Raw genomic sequence first — 16074 nt, 5'->3', positions numbered from 1 at the left:
TGTTCCACCTAGATGAACACACACACACACACACACACACACACACACACACACACACACACACACACACACACACACACACACACACACACACACACACACACACACACACACACACACACACACACACACACACACATTTCACGAGGGAGTAAACGACAGAGGTCTTCTGGGTATCTGATCGATTGACTCACAGGCAGTTTAAAACCTACTTCCTGTGATGTCACCAGACCCCTACTTATGGTGGTTAAACTCTACCTCTTTCTTATAAAACTGAGCAGCTCAGTAGAGCCACACAAAAATAAGGTGACCCTTGGATACGGGGACATGAGACATTAAGCAATGGACGGCAGAACTCCAAAATGCACTTTGAATTCTGTAATTAAAGGGGTTATATTATGCCACCAGTGACACGCACACCTGGTGGAATAATATTACCCCTTTAACAATAATCAATGTGCATCATGCATCGGAACATGACATACACCCATGTGGCCATTTCAACCTGTATATAAATGTTTCATCACACGTGAGAATGTCCTCCCAAATGTTTGAAGGATGGATCCAATGTTCAGTACAGTCCACGTAGTTGAGGTAGGCTGATCCATCCATTAGAAAGCAAAAATCGAAAAGTGGCCCCTGGAACTACAGGACATCATTGCATTAGACATCATTCTAGGTTTATTTGATCTAGTCCTTCAGATAAAGTAGGGACGGACCATGTGGAGACCCCACTAGACTACACACCAGTTGCATAGCGTCTCTGTTTGCAGCCGGTTGCTGTCAGGGGAGGGGGTGGTCTGGTAGACAGATGAGGAGTATGCTTTTGGTCTGCCTGAGTGGGAACAGGCTCATCGCATTACGGCCACATCACTTTTTCCACAGACCTCCCCCTCTGTCTGTGTTTGCTGAACCGGACAGACAGACAGACACTGGAGACAGACAGGCTCTAGTCTAGTACTGAATAATGAGGTTTAAACACCAAAATGATAGAGCTAGCTGGTAGACAATCACTGATTTGTGGGGACATGACCTCTCTTTACCTCACTGTCTCCATCCCCTAACATTACTTAGATTACTTACTTAACAAACGGACCAGGAGGTCCGCACTCACACTAAACTAATACAGAAGATGTGTAACAAGCAGGATGAACGTCAATAACACTAATAGGACAGTAGTGTTAGTTTGTGTGTTTCATTTTAGGTTGATGGAAGACTTCAGAGTACTGTATTAATAGGCACGTTGTAATGTAACAAGGATATGGTTTTGTAGCTTAAATACAAAAAAAGTGGGTACCCAGTGGGAACATAGCAATCAACATGAAAAAAACGCCATCTGTTGAGAGATTTCACAACGCGACGAAACTAGGGTACGTTAAGTTTCCCTGTCCTGTGGTTTTCATGTCATGGTTCGGTATAGAGAACTGCATGCAGGCTGAGATTGGGTCTTGATGTGTAACACTATACCACAATGCTGCAACATCATTTCTGTTACTTCCTATGAACTGTGAACGCCAGTTGCCGGTCCCTTTTATACAAAGGCACACATTTAAGCAAGAATAATGATATAATATAAATAATAAAGAACCTGATAAGAACAAAAACAAAGACATTGTAGACATGTATGGAGGTTTTACATTTTTCTCAGTGATTTCATTTGGACTAATTTGGGCTCCAGCAGTCCTACTACATTATAGCAGAACTTCTGGGGCCTGGGCTGGAAACCACGGACTGCCAGTGGTGAAGTTCCTTCTCGTTTCCTTTCGTCACAGAGATATTCTATAAAGAAAACTTATTGGGTGAGTCAGAAAGGGATTGTAATAAATCAATTCTGCAATACTTTTCTACAGTTAACTACTGCTGGCCGGCATGTGCTGGCCAATTAAGTGCTTTCTGATTCCAGTAACATGATTGGTTGACACAAATATGATGCAAAAGATTTCTGATTTGTGACTAAAGTTTAACAAACCCTATCCTATGAGTAAAAAGGGTCTTTGAGTCCTATAAAAGCGTGGCGCTTTAAATATTGAATAACATAAAAATCCACATCTTTAATAATGGATTCAACCCAAGTATTAAACTGATAAAAGTTCAGTCAGTTGTTCAGTTGGGGAGGCATAAAAGTTTTTTTTTCATAAGCGATTGTTTTAATATCACATAGAACTATACTGTGTCATTATGAACACAAATGGAGGCAGATTACACAATATCACAAACAAAATGATACTTTGAATAACGGCAGCTTACTTATATTGTTGAAAGGGAGCGATGCAGATAGACTACAGACAAGTTGATAAAAAATTTGACAGATTTCTTCACGCATACACACGCACACGCACACACACACACGCACACGCACACACACAAACACTTTCTCTCTCCCCCATCTCTCTATTGCTCTCTCTTTCTCTCCCTCTCTCTATCTCTTACTCTGTCTTAGGGTATTTCTCGGTGGCCAGCCTGATGAAGTCTTCAGCACTGTCCAGTGACACCAGGCAGTCCTGAGTAAGGTGGTGGTGGGGGGGGGGATACACATGTTAGGATACACATACATGTATTTATGTGTGTATGTTTGTGAGTATGCATGAATTTATGTAGTACCATTACGTGGAGGTATCTATTCTGCGGACCGCCACCAGGGGGAAACAGAGCGCTGTGGTCCCGCAGATGTTGTAGGAGCTCCTCGGCTCTCGGCAGACTCTGCCGCCGGTCTCTCGGGGAATTCATACCCAGCAAGGACTCCACCTCGGACTGGTAACCTTCACAATCACATTCATTCACAGTCATTTATGGAATGCCTTGTTTGTGAATGAAGAGAAAAAATAATACAAATTGATAATAGAAAATAAAGGTAATGATAGTTTGTCACCTGTGTAATATATAAACATATGCAAATTGCAAAACAATGTAAAGTAAATAACATAACATAACCCGCAGGGAGAACACTTTTTAGGGGCCATTCGAAAGAAAGAAGAATTTTAGAGTGGGAGAAAAGGCTCCAAAGCCACTTATTGCTCACCTGCGGAGGCGACATTGCCCTCTCGTTGCCACGGTGAGTATTGTCACAAAACGTATGGAATTAAATCAGTTTGGGGTATTATATATTCATGAGTTACTTTATGTGTCCTCATTGGTCAAATCCGTGTGACCACCAAGATGAAGTTAGTTAAAGGTTAAGTTTGTCTATCTAATAAATCACAATCACATTTTTGACTAACTTGATCGACATTGGTCAGATCGTTCAATGAAAAAATATTGCTTGTGAAGAAAATAAGAATGCAACATGCATACGATGAATTAAGACGAGAGTATAGATCAAAAGTCTGACCGAGCTGCAGTAGTATTTTCTTCCATCGAGTGCAGACCTCTCTTCTGGTGCAGCGAATAGAATGAATGTCGTAGTTAATTTTCTCCCATTCCTAGACACACACACACACACACACACACACACACACACACACACACACACACACACACACACACACACACACACACACACACACGCACACACGCACACGCACACGCACACGCACACAAACACACACATGAAAGGAAAAAACAGAAGATAATGATCTTTACAATTATTTTTAAAAGCAGCTGGGGATATGTGCCTTTGCTCAGAATTTACAGAACAAACTATATTTGGACACAGCAAATGATCAATAAAAACACTTTATTGAAAGAAATGTAATTTCTTATCGATCCTAACGCATTCCTTGTTGGGCTAGCATTGACCCCCTGAAAGAACACACTCCTTTTTTTTCTGTTTAAATTGAGAGCCAGGCTTCTTACATTTTGTCTTAGAAACTCATTTAGACAGTACAATGTCCCCTGTGTGTGCCCTACTGTGGAAGCGCTGTGTACTACACTATTTACACGCAGCGAACAGTTTAAAATACCCCTGAGATATACATTTCCTAGGTCTTCATTATTAACTCCACCTGACTCAACTTGAAACATTGTACATTCAATTATAACTGCATCAGTTATTATACATTTAAAGCTATATTGTGTAGCCCATAGGCCATCGTTTATACATACTAAACCTTTTGTGCAGAAGCAGAGTTGTACAATTACAGAGTTACATCTTAAACGGCTGTGCTGGTTTCGTCTAGATTCAATCAAACTAGTCCCATGTTGTTAATCAGGGACCTGTGCCAGTATAGCTCCCCGAACCTTGAGCAGGAGTCTATCGGGGGAGCTAGTAAAGATCTGTATCTATACTTCAGGTGTGTGTATGCATGTGTGCTTAATAGGGGCCTTGATGTAGATTGTAAATGTTATGAATTAATGAATCCTTGTCTGTATGTCGTTCTGCCTGCATGTTTGCCTGTCTCCCAATGCCTGTCTGTCAACTTTATTCCTGCCTGTCTGTCACTCTCCTCAGTGTTCTGATCTGAATGTATGTATGTATGTATGTATGTATGTATGTATGTATGTATGTATGTATGTATGTATGTATGTATGTATGTATGTATGTATGTATGTATGTATGTATGTATGTATGTATGTATGTATGTATGTATGTATGTATGTATGTATGTATGTATGTATGAATGTATGTATGTGTGTCTGCCTGCTGCCTGTCTGACTGTCTGTCTGACTATCTGCCTGTCTGTATCTTACCTCAGTGGTCTGGTCTGTCTGTTGATCTGTCTGTCTGTCTGTCTGTCTGTCTGTCTGTCTGTCTGTCTGTCTGTCTGTCTGTCTGTCTGTCTGTCTGTCTGTCTGTCTGTCTGTCTGTCTGTCTGTCTGTCTGTCTGTCACCTCTGCGTTGTTTGTCTGTCAGTCTGTCAGTCTGTACGTTTCTCACCTATGTGTTGTGGTCTGTCGGCCCGTCTATCTCTTAATGTTGCTATCTGTTTGTCCGTTAGTGTGTCTGTCTCTCACCTCTTTGTTGTGGTCTGTCTGTAAGTCAGTATGTCTGTCTCTCCTCTCTGTGTTGTGGTCTGTCTGTCTGGCAGTCTTTCCGTCTCTCACCTCTGTGTCGTGGTCTATCTGTCTGTTTGGCTCTCACCTCTGTGTTGTGGTCTGTCTGTCAGTCTGTGTGTCTGATTCTCACCTCTGTGTTGCTGTCTGTTTGGTCCCTCAGGTCTAAGAAGGCCTGTAGCTCCGTGTCTGACTCCCTCCTGGAGCAGCTGGACGCTGTAGGGGCGGGCCGCAGCTCCCTCCCTTGAAAGGGATCTGGGGACGGACTCTGGGATGGTTGCGACCCCAAGATGCCCTCCTTAGCCGGGTCGCTGGAGTCACTGGATGCAGGCTCTGGCGTTTTGGCTGCCTTGGTCTTCCTCATACTGGGAATAAATAAGTGTAAGAGTTGTCATGATGACAAGCACAGTCGAACACCATGATTCTGAACAAGGATGGCGGCAAAGTTATCACAATTAAAATAAAACATTTATTCAAATAAAATGTGCGTATAAATATAACTATTTGCTATTATAGTTAATACAAAAAGTATAATTTAATAACAAAATTAAAAGAATTCTGTAAACCGTAATACCAGCGACTGAAGCATGATCAGCCTATACTATACATTATTATCCACTCACTGACAGTCGTAGCGTAGGCATATGTAACGTACCGTAGAATAGCGTGGTTCTCGCCTCTGTGGTGCTGCATGTGGTGAGGAAAGCAGCACACGGTGTACCCAGCACCCATCAGGGCAAACTAAAAGCTTTATAGATTATATCATGTCAAGACAGCCCAGCGATGGCCATACCTAGCTAACAAGGCTAGCGACAAGGTTTTCATACCCTAGCTGTTTCTAAATTCCCTAAAAGGAGAGGTAATTTAATAACTTGTATTGCACGCCCCTTATCTCTCTAAACCCCCCCTTCTCTCTCTCTCTCTCTGTCTCTGTCTCTCTCTTTCTCGCTTACTCTCTCTCTCTTTCTCTCTTTCTCTCACTGATTCTCTCTTTCTTTCTGACTCTCTTTTTCTATCTCTCTCTTTCTCTATCTCTTTCTCCCACTGATTCGCTCTTTCTCTGTCTCTCTCTCTCTCTTTCTCTCACTCTCTCTTATTTCTATCTCTTTCTCACACAAATTTTCTTTCTCTAATCTGTCCTCCTCTCTCCTGTATAAAGGATTCTCCCTCCCTCCCTCCCTCCCTCCCTCCCTCTCTCCCTCTCTCCCCCTCTATCTCTTTCTCCCACTCTATCTCTTACTCCCTCTCTATCCCCTCCCTCACTATCTCTATTATATTATGGTGGTGGTATAGTCTGACTGTCAGCAGAGTTAAAGAGAGAAAGAGAGAGTGAAAGAGAGAGACAGAGAAAGAGAGACAGAGATAGAGAGAGAGAATGAATACTTCATTCTTTCACCCACAGGAGGACATTCCTTGAGTGTGTGTGTTTGTGTGTGTGTGCGTTGTTCTGTAGACTGCTACTGTAACATTGCACGCTACTCTACATTTTGCAGATCTTGCATTATATATATATTTGAACTTGAACTTGTAATGGTCTGGGACTCTGATAATTCTACTACTACTATTAATACTAATACTACTTCTAATAATACTACAACCACTACTACAAACTAATAATAAGTAATGCCTTTACAGTGATGGAATATAGTTATAAAAGATTGAATCATGGCCGTTTTATGCTTATAAAAACATCACATTCTTCAACCTAATGAATAGTCGGATTGCTAGCTCCCTCTCAAACAATACGAGTTATGTATCAAGGCAAACAACATATATTCACGTTTCCAGACTAAACAACCTATAATTCCATCCATGAGTTACATTCTTAGGGACCGGGAAATCTGAGTATATTTTAATGCACTTTGAGAATCCTATGCAACCCAACTATCAAAGACATTATGCTTATATGTTTGTTCACTGTCACATTGACATTGACTGCCACACCATAATTTACAAGGCAAAGTGTGGTGAGATAATAAAATGGTAATAAATCAACTTGTGCTTGTAAAGAGGCCGGTTATCATTAAAGCTCCTGTACATGACAGAGGTCGCCGGTCTCAGTGAACAGCAGTGATCTGCCAATACGGTCGCTTTTGTCCAATCGTCTGTCGAAGTACCAAACACAGTGGCAGAATGATGCCGTCCTCTGGGCAGCTGGTGTTCCTGCTGGTGCTTCATGCCAACTTAAAGTTCAGGTGAGTCCTTCAGCTTTATATTCACCAGAGGCATTTACATTTATGGAGAGAAAGACCCTTTATAGAGTAAGTGCTTTGGTTTGTGGATGTCAATCATTCTGTTACCTAGTTGTTAACAAGTGAATGCATCAAGACCAATATGTTCTTCGATCTCCTCTCAATACTTATTTCCTCATGTCATGTTACATTAGGGTTATTAATATTCATGGTCTGCCAAAGGTCATATGACTCCAATAAATAGTTGGACCAAAGTCAAAACTGAAGTAGGCCTACCTCGATGTGGTTTTCAGCCTTTTCATTACGAGGAATACCATAACGAATATAAGAATTATGCAATGTAAAAACGTTGTAATCTTTTACATTTTATAAAATGTTTAATTAAAGCAACATTAATGTTTTCTGTTCTGCTACATTTAAATATCTCATTTAAAGATTAACCACACGTGATATGTTTAATAATAATGTGAATTTTCTGTTTCACTGTAAAAAATAAAAAGTTGGGCAAACTCAAAATTGCAAGGCAACTTACTGCAATCAATTTTTGAGTTTTGAGCCCATCAAAAACGTGATTTTCTTCTTTAGACAAACTTGAAAGTTAGAGTTATACCAACTAAGATTTTTAGATTTTACAAACTAAAAAAAATAATTCAGGGGTGTTAACTTAATATTTCAAATTAAGGTTAATTTTATTTAAAAAATATATATATATTCAAAGAATGCAAAACGAGTATTAAGTTCACTTTATTAAAATTAATAATTTGAAACTTCCATTTTACATTTCTGAATGCCAGACAGCAATAGAACAAGCAACATGTAGCTAGTTCAGCAGCAGAGAATCGCTGTCTAAATGCAGCAAACCAAAGAGCAGAACAAGTTTGACATTATGGTCAAACTTGTTCTGCACGAGACGGGAGCCCAGGTTAAAAGGTGACGCAACTCTCGTGCCTCATACACCGCACGATCCCGAGAGCTGCCATTATTTTACACACATCCGCAACACACAGCGCACCACACACCCAACCAACGGACATGCAAGTCTCGGTAACGGTGGCGGCAACACTACGCACAATAAACAACACACAAACAATAAAGACCCCAAACCCGTTAACCCAACTTAACCTAACAGAAATGCGCATGCGCACCGTAGTTGGCCCAGCCTCAGACAGAGCTGTGTTCGAAATCGTTCCCTATCATGGATGTAGTGCACTAAATAGGGTGCACGCCATTTTGTAGGGTGTTCGAATTCTCAGTGGTCCACTATATAGGGCACTATATAGTGGACTTAAAATAGGGTACTGTAGTGCCGAGAGACGGGAGTCGGAGGCGGAGTATCCAGCACAAAGTTTGAATGAACACAATACAAAAAGACGTTCATTCGTAATGTCAAAACCGGACTGAACTGGAAGGTCGTTCCGTCCGCTAAAAGGGTCCGTGCTAAACACCCCCCCCACCCATAGTTCCGTGGGTGAATTATGTTAACCACCACACAAGCCCCCCCAGAATTCACCCATAGTCAAAGTCCTCGTGACGGAAAGGGGCGACGACCCGACCCCGTCTCGAGCGGATGACAGGGGCAGAGGAAGAGGAAGCAGCAGGCACGTCAGCGCCGTCCACCACCCCGGAGGTCCCGGGGGTCAACAAGGTCGCTGGAGTCTCAACGGCCAGCGCACGGCGCGGCGCAGGCGGGCGTCCCCGGCGTGGGGGTTGCGCCACCTCCACCGGTCTGGAAATGTCCACGTTAGCCGGCCTAACCCTATCCCAGGAAACGGTCTCATGCCTACCCCCGACGTCCACCACCAGGCACTTGTCTCCATGGCTCAAAAACCTGAACGGGCCATCGTAAGGAGGGCGTAGGGAACCACGGTGGGCGTCGTGGCGAATGAAAACATAGTCCACCGTGCGCAGATCGGGGGGCATGCGGAAAGTGGGAGTGCCGTGTTGCGACGTGGGAACAAGCGCGAAAACCTTAGCGGTTTCTTGCAGGGAGGAACGTTGTCTGGCCGCTGACCAGGGAACCGAGGCGTCCTACTCATCCTCATTGTCATCCGCTTATCCGGGGTCGGGTTGCGGGGGGAGCAGCTCAAGCAGGGGGCCCCAGACTTCCCTTTCCCGGGCCACATTGACCAGCTCTGACGGGGGGATCCCGAGGCGTTCCCAGGCCAGTGTTGAGATATAATCTCTTCACCTAGTCCTGGGTCTTCCCGAGGTCTCCTCCCCACTGGACGTGCCTGAAACACCTCCCAAGGGAGGCGCCCAGTGAGCATCCTTGCCAGATGCCCGAACCACCTCAGCCGACTCCTTTCTAAGTAAAGGAGCAGCCGCTCTAATCCGAGTTCCTCACGGATGGCTGAGCTCCTCACCCTATCCCTAAGGGAGACGCCAGCCACCCTTCTGAGAAAACTCATCTCGGCCGCTTGTACCCGCGATCTCGTCCTTTCGGTCATCACCCAACCCTCATGACCATAGGTGAGGATAGGAACGAAGATCAACCGGTAGATCGAGAGCTTTGCCTTGCGGCTCAGCTCTCTTTTCGTAACAACGGTGCGGTAAAGCGAACGCAATACCGCCCCCGCTGCTCCGATTCTCCGGCCAATCTCACGCTCCATAGTACCCTCACTTGCGGACAAGACCCCGAGGTACTTGAACTCCTTCACTTGGGCTAAGGACTAATTTCTTACCCGGAGTAAGCAATCCACCGGTTTCCTGCTAAGAGTGATGGCCTCAGATTTAGCGGTGTTGATCCTCATCCCAGCCGCTTCACACTCGGCCGCCAGCCGATCTAGTGAGTGCTGAAGGTCACAGGCCGATGATCCAATGAGGACCACATCATCTGCAAAAAGCAGTGACGAGATCCTCAGACCACCGAACTACAACCCCTCCCCACCACGACTACGCCTCGATATCCTGTCCATGTATATCACAAACAGGATTGGTGACAAGGCGCAGCCCTGGCGGAGACCAGCACCCACTGAGAACGCGAACACAGCTCTCGCTTTGGGAGTACAGAGATTGGATGGCCCTGAGGAGAGACCCCCTTACCCCATACTCCCGCAGCACCTCCCACAGTTTCTCCCGGGGGACCCGGTCATACGCCTTCTCCAGATCCACAAAACACATGTAGACCGGATGGGCATACTCCCAGGCCCCCTCCAGGATCCTTGCGAGAGTGAAGAGCTGGTCCGTAGTTCCACGTCCGGGGCGAAAACCGCATTGTTCCTCTTCAATCTGAGGTTCGACGATCGGCCGAACCCTCCTTTCCAGCACCTTGGAGTAGACTTTACCAGGAACCGAGGCGTCAGGAATAAAATCGCCTGGCACTCGTAGGGCCTGCCCGTAGACCAGCTCCGCCGAAGAGGGCGCACCTGAGGCCGAGCATCACCCATGGCAGCCTATCCACCCAGTCGCCGTCCTTCAAGCTGGCCCGTAGGGCTGCCTTCATGGAACGGTGGAAACGTTCGCACAAGCCGTTTGCCTGGGGATGATAGGCGGTAGTGCGGTGCAGCTTGACCCCCAACCCCTCAGCCACCGCGTTCCAGAGTTCCGAGGTGAACTGCGAGCCCCGGTCCGAGGAGAGGTCTAAAGGAGTCCCAAAGCGCGCGACCCAAGTGCCGATGAACGCGCGTGCCACGTCAGAAGCCGACGTCGAGGAGAGGGGAACAGCTTCAGGCCAGCGGGTCGTCCTGTCGACCATGGTGAAGAGGTAGGTGAACCCGTGAGAGGAGAGAAGCGGTCCCACCTGGTCGACGTTGACGTGGTCGAACCTCCTTTCGGGAACAGTAAACTCTCCAAGGGGGGCCTTAATATGGCGGTGCACTTTGGACCGTTGACAGTCAACGCATGAGCTGACCCAAGCACTAACGTCCTTTCTCAGTCCCTGCCACACAAACCTCTGGGAAACCAATTTCACAGACGGCTTCCTGCCGGGGTGGGAAAGGCCATGCAACGCCTCAAAAACGGGCCGGCGCCAGGACAACGGGACCAGCGGTCGAGGCTGGCCTGTGGAGACGTCGCACCATAGCCTCACGTCCGAGCCGTGAACCGCAACCTCCTCCAGGCGCAATCCCGTGTCCGAATCCCTCAGGGCCTGGAACCCATGGTCGGAGGCCTGGTCCACTCTCATGCAGACGTAATCCAGGCCCAGTTGGACAGCCCCGATGACCGTTCTCGAGAGGCAGTCTGCGACCACGTTAGACTTGCCAGCATTGTGTGTGTATTTGGATGTCGTCCAAATACACGAAAACGAAGGGCATCTCCCTGAGCGGCGAGTCCATTAACCGCTGAAAGGTCTGAGCCGCGTTCCTGAGCCCGAACGGCATACGCAGGAACTCTAATAACCCGAACGGCATCACCACCGCTGTCTTGGCGATGTCCGAGGGATGCACCGGCACCTGGTGGTAACTGCGTACCAGGTCCACCTTCGAGAAGACCCGCTTGCCCGCCAGGTGTGCTGAGAAGTCCTGGATGTGCGGGATTGGGTAGCGGTCGGGCGTGGTAGCGTCGTTCAGGCGGCGGTAATCCCCACAAGGTCGCCACCCGCCGTCTGGCTTGGGAACGATGTGGAGTGGTTAAGCCCAGGGGCTGTCCGAGCGGCGGATGATGCCCAGGCGCTCCATGTTGGCGAACTCCGACCTAGCGACTTTCAGCCTGTCGGGGTTGAGTCGTCGGGCCCTAGCGTAGACGGGTGGGCCCTTGGTATCTCTATGATGCTCTACACCATGTTTCGCCGTGACCGCGGAAAAGGTAGGTCGGGTTATACCGGGGAACTCCCTGAGCAGGCGTTGATATTCGTCCCCCTCTGAGAGGGAGCTGGAGAGCCCGCCGTAAGCCGCCCGACCGCGGGCACATTCAAACGATGAGAACGTCCGTGCGTCCACCAGGCGGTTGTTTTTCACGCCTACAAGCAGATTGTGCGCACAAAGGAAATCCGCGCCGAGGAGGGGAAAGGAGATGTCGGCCATGACAAAATCCCACTTGAATCGCTGGCCTCCAAAGCACAGGTCCGCGGTCTTTGTACCATACGTGCGGATGGGTGTGTCGTTAGCGGACCTCAACTGTGGACCGTGGACGCCAGGGGCGATGTCCTCCACCGTAGCCGGCAGGACGCTCCTCTGAGCCCCAGTGTTGCAAAGAAACTCGCGGCCAGAGAGAGCGTCCCTGATGAACAATAGCCGGGTTGACGTGCCTGCACTCACGGCCACTAATGAGCGCAAGCCTTGGCGTTTCCCGTCGGCTTCAAGTTGCACGGGGACCAGCACCTCTTTGCCTTAGCGCCGAAACGCGCGTGAAAATAGCACATACCATTGCTGGCACTGCCATCAGCGGCCACTGGGGCTCTGTTGGTCAGCCTGTCCCTGTCCGGTGGGCAGGCACTGCGTGTTGGGGCTAGCACTTCGGGTGCCAAACTCTGAGCAGCCAGGAAAAAACGGTCGGCTTCCTCCGCCAACGCACGTGGCTCAGTAATCCTCGTGCCCGCGAGCGCCGTCCAGACGGCATGTGTTGGAGGAACAGCTCCATGAAGAGGAAGTTAGGTTCTTCAACACCCAGCAGGTTGAGCATCATCTCCATATGCTCAGAGGGTTTGCTGTCCCCGAGGCCCCGAATAGCCAACAAGCGTTGGGCCCGCTCTGACTGTGACAGCCCAAAAGTCTTCAACAGGAAGGCTTTGAGGTCCCTGTACTTGCCGTGGTCCGGGGGATTCGCTATGAAATTCGCCGCCCGGGTCGCAGTGGATCTCCCCGGCGCCGACATGACGTGGTAGTAGCGTGTGTTGTCGTCCGTGACGTCACGGATGGCGAACTGCGCCTCCGTCTGCGCGAATCCCGCCGTTGGGGAAAACTCCCAGAACTCCGGCAACTTAATAAAAGCATTATTCGCCATGTTCGTCTTGGTCTCTGAAGCTTCAGCGAGACCTTCGTCGGGGTCACCAGTGTAGTGCCGAGAGACGGGAGTCGGTGGCGGAGTATCCAGCACAAAGTTTTCATGAACACAATACAAAAAGACGTTCATTCTTAATGTCAAAACCGGACTGAACTGGACAGTCGTTCCGTCCGCTAAAAGGGTCCGTGCTAAACACCCCCCCCACCCATAGTTCCGTGGGGGAATTATGTTAACCACCACAGTACATACGATGTACCCTACATGTTACTCCCGTATACCACAATGCAATGCGGTCGTGTTTCCCCGGAGGAGAAGAAGAAGCTGAATAACCGCGAAAACGAATACATTTAATGATGGAGTCTCCGGCTTTCGTTTAGAAATGTCAACAATTTATTTGGGATTTAACATAGAATATTTAACATTCAAAATTAATTAAGCAAGGAAATGTACCATTCAACATCAATACAACCTCCAGCTTTCGTCGTGAGTGCCCGGTTTGTTTACATGATGTTGGCGCATCTGTCTGCGTCACAGAAATACCCGGCGCATTTACTGACGCAAATGACGTTTAGAAATCGTAAGCGTAGTGTCCGAATTCTCGTTTGTTCGTTCCCTAAATAGTGCACTATATCATGAACACTATATAGGGAATAGTGAGTGAGTGGATAGGGAACGATTTCGAACACAGCTATGTCTGACTTAAACCCGTGTGTCTTGCTAACAAAGATGCTACAGTGAGCCCAACTCTTGACCCAAAAGTCAACATTGTTGGTTGGACTAAATTGCATTGCACAGTTGACATGAATATTTAATGTTTTATATTCATTTTACTCATAAATAATAATGAGACCAACAATTTTAAGTTTTCATTTTTACAGTGTAGCCTATGACTGATCAGACGTCGATCCTCGTACAACGTTGATGTCTTGTCACCTTAAAATACAAATCTGTGTTAATACAGCGAACAATAGTCCTGTAGTGCTATTGACTAGTAGGATTGTTCTGACTTTGCTGCCGCACACATGTTTCAAGGCGATATAGCCTGGCTTTAACAGGCTGTGCTCGCTCCCGCGGCTGAAATCACTTTCTGGCAGCTGATCACTTTTCGGCACAACACCGGTCTTCAATACATGGATTTCTCAGGTACGTCATCACTGTTGCACTGTGCAAACTCAGCTATAGTATCTGTCTGCGTCCTGCAAGACGGAGGCGTAACTTGTAGTAGGAGGCGTAACTTGTAGTCGGAGGCGTAACTTGTAGTCGGAGGCGTGTCTAGTACTTTTCTAAATCACGGAAATGATCTGTATATGTAGTAGTGGTAGATTTAATGATTCGTTTCCGTGACCCAGTTCACGTGATTCAGTTCGCCACGAGGAGTCGTTCGCGAATCGTTCGTTCGTTCTGTCGAGTTTCCGGTAGCACTAACTCCACTGAGTCTGACTGACTCAGCTGAGAACCTTGCAATGGGGTCCATTCCATGATGCGATTTACCGCTACCGGAAACCAGGCTGAACGAACATACGATTCGTGAACGACTCCTCCCAGTTCAGTCGAGTTTCCGGTGAATCAATTCACCGGAAACTCGACTGAACGTGGAGGAGTCGTTCGCGATTCAGCCTAGTTTCCGGTAACGGTGAATCGCATCATGGAATGCATGCCACTGCACGGTTCTCAGCTGAGTCAGTCAGACTCGGTGGAATTAGTGCGACAGGAAACTCGTTCGTTCGTTCAGCCGAGTTTCCGGTGAATGGAATGGTGAACGAGACGACCGAACGAACGAGAGAGACGAACCGGTTCGGTTTGTTCGTCCTAAAGACTCGTTCCTTCGAACCGGTTCACGAACGAACGAGCCAACACTAGTATGTAGCAGTGGTGCGCGGGTACATAAATTACCGCAACTCGGACCTCAAATATTAGGCCTTATATAAAAATAATGCACCCAACCCGCTCATTTAAAAATATGCTCTTGATTAGCTTAATCTTGATATGCTCTTGATTAGCTTAATCATAGCCTTACGTGAAACTGACATCCCTGAGTCATATGCATTTAAGAAAAGAAGCCTATTACAATTTTACAATGACATGTAATGCATATCGGAGTTTAACGTGGGGAACCTACTTAAGTTTAGCCTACTTTATCCCTTTATACTTTTAACCAAAAGACAGCAGATTAATAATTCAAAGAATTAAAGACAGCAGATTAATAATCAAATAATTTTATTGAATACATAGTTATTGATCGCTTGCTGCATGTTTTCAAGGTCCTGCATATGATAGAAAACAATGAATTAAAATAAATATTACTGATAGAAACAAGACAAGAACAATGTCATTAACAGGGAGGATAGTTATGAGAAAGCCTTCATATTATAGCGTTTACATTACAAGCCTTCATTTTATATATATTTGCCGGTCTTCAATACATGGATTTCTCAGGTACGTCATCACTGTTGCACTGTGCAAACTCTGGGCAGAAAGAAGCAAGCAACATCTACTAGCCTGTACAGCAGTGAACCCCAATTAGCGGCCCGCGGGCCAGATCCGGCCCGCGAGAGCCAAATGTCCGGCCCGCGCTGACCCAGCGCATTCACATGTTATCTCCAAAAACAGATAACACCATCCACGCTCAAGTGGATGGTGGGCCTGCTATATTTTCCCCTCAGCCCACACCATCCACTTGACCGTTGACGTTACTGCGTGCATACGTAATGACGTGCTTTGTGTGTTTTCAACTTCACTAGCGTCACACGCCAGAGAGTAGCCGCCGCATGCTGTCACTTTCCCGCTAGTCATCCCAGGGAATTACAACTTTGTCAAAAATCAACGGATTGAAAATTGATGAAAGAAACATGTCATTTGCCAAGAAAAGGAAGGCTAACCAGGAGAACCGCCACTTTAAAACTGAATGGACCGATAAGTATTGCTTTTCTTTACCGGACCATGCCAACGCAAGCAGACCGTGGCTGTCATTAAATCTGACAACCTGACACTTTAACTGTTTGCATGCTGTGTAGTAGCTTTAATGGAAGTTTCCCAGAAACATCTGAGCAACGCAAACAAAAGATTGCAAGCA

At 46.8% G+C, this 16074-nt stretch overlaps 1 protein-coding gene across 1 annotated transcript; it reads right to left on the bottom strand.

The window, feature by feature from the left end:
* Nucleotides 1-1745: 1745 nt before the first annotated feature.
* On the bottom strand, nucleotides 1746-5962 carry LOC130373813 (melanoregulin-like). The gene is made up of 6 exons (XM_056580443.1): nucleotides 5585-5962; nucleotides 5063-5294; nucleotides 3329-3419; nucleotides 2602-2759; nucleotides 2431-2501; nucleotides 1746-1779 (listed from the first exon to the last, which is right to left on the bottom strand). The coding sequence occupies exons 1-6, from the start codon at nucleotides 5659-5661 to the stop codon at nucleotides 1767-1769; spliced, it is 642 nt and encodes a 213-aa protein (XP_056436418.1). The 5' UTR covers nucleotides 5662-5962; the 3' UTR covers nucleotides 1746-1766.
* Between the last annotated feature and the right edge of the window lie 10112 nt (nucleotides 5963-16074).

Source organism: Gadus chalcogrammus, chromosome 20 (assembly GCF_026213295.1).
Source record: "Gadus chalcogrammus isolate NIFS_2021 chromosome 20, NIFS_Gcha_1.0, whole genome shotgun sequence".
Lineage (NCBI taxonomy): Eukaryota > Metazoa > Chordata > Actinopteri > Gadiformes > Gadidae > Gadus > Gadus chalcogrammus.
Note: the sequence above shows the minus strand (reverse complement) of the source record. Positions and strands in the feature narration are given on the sequence as shown.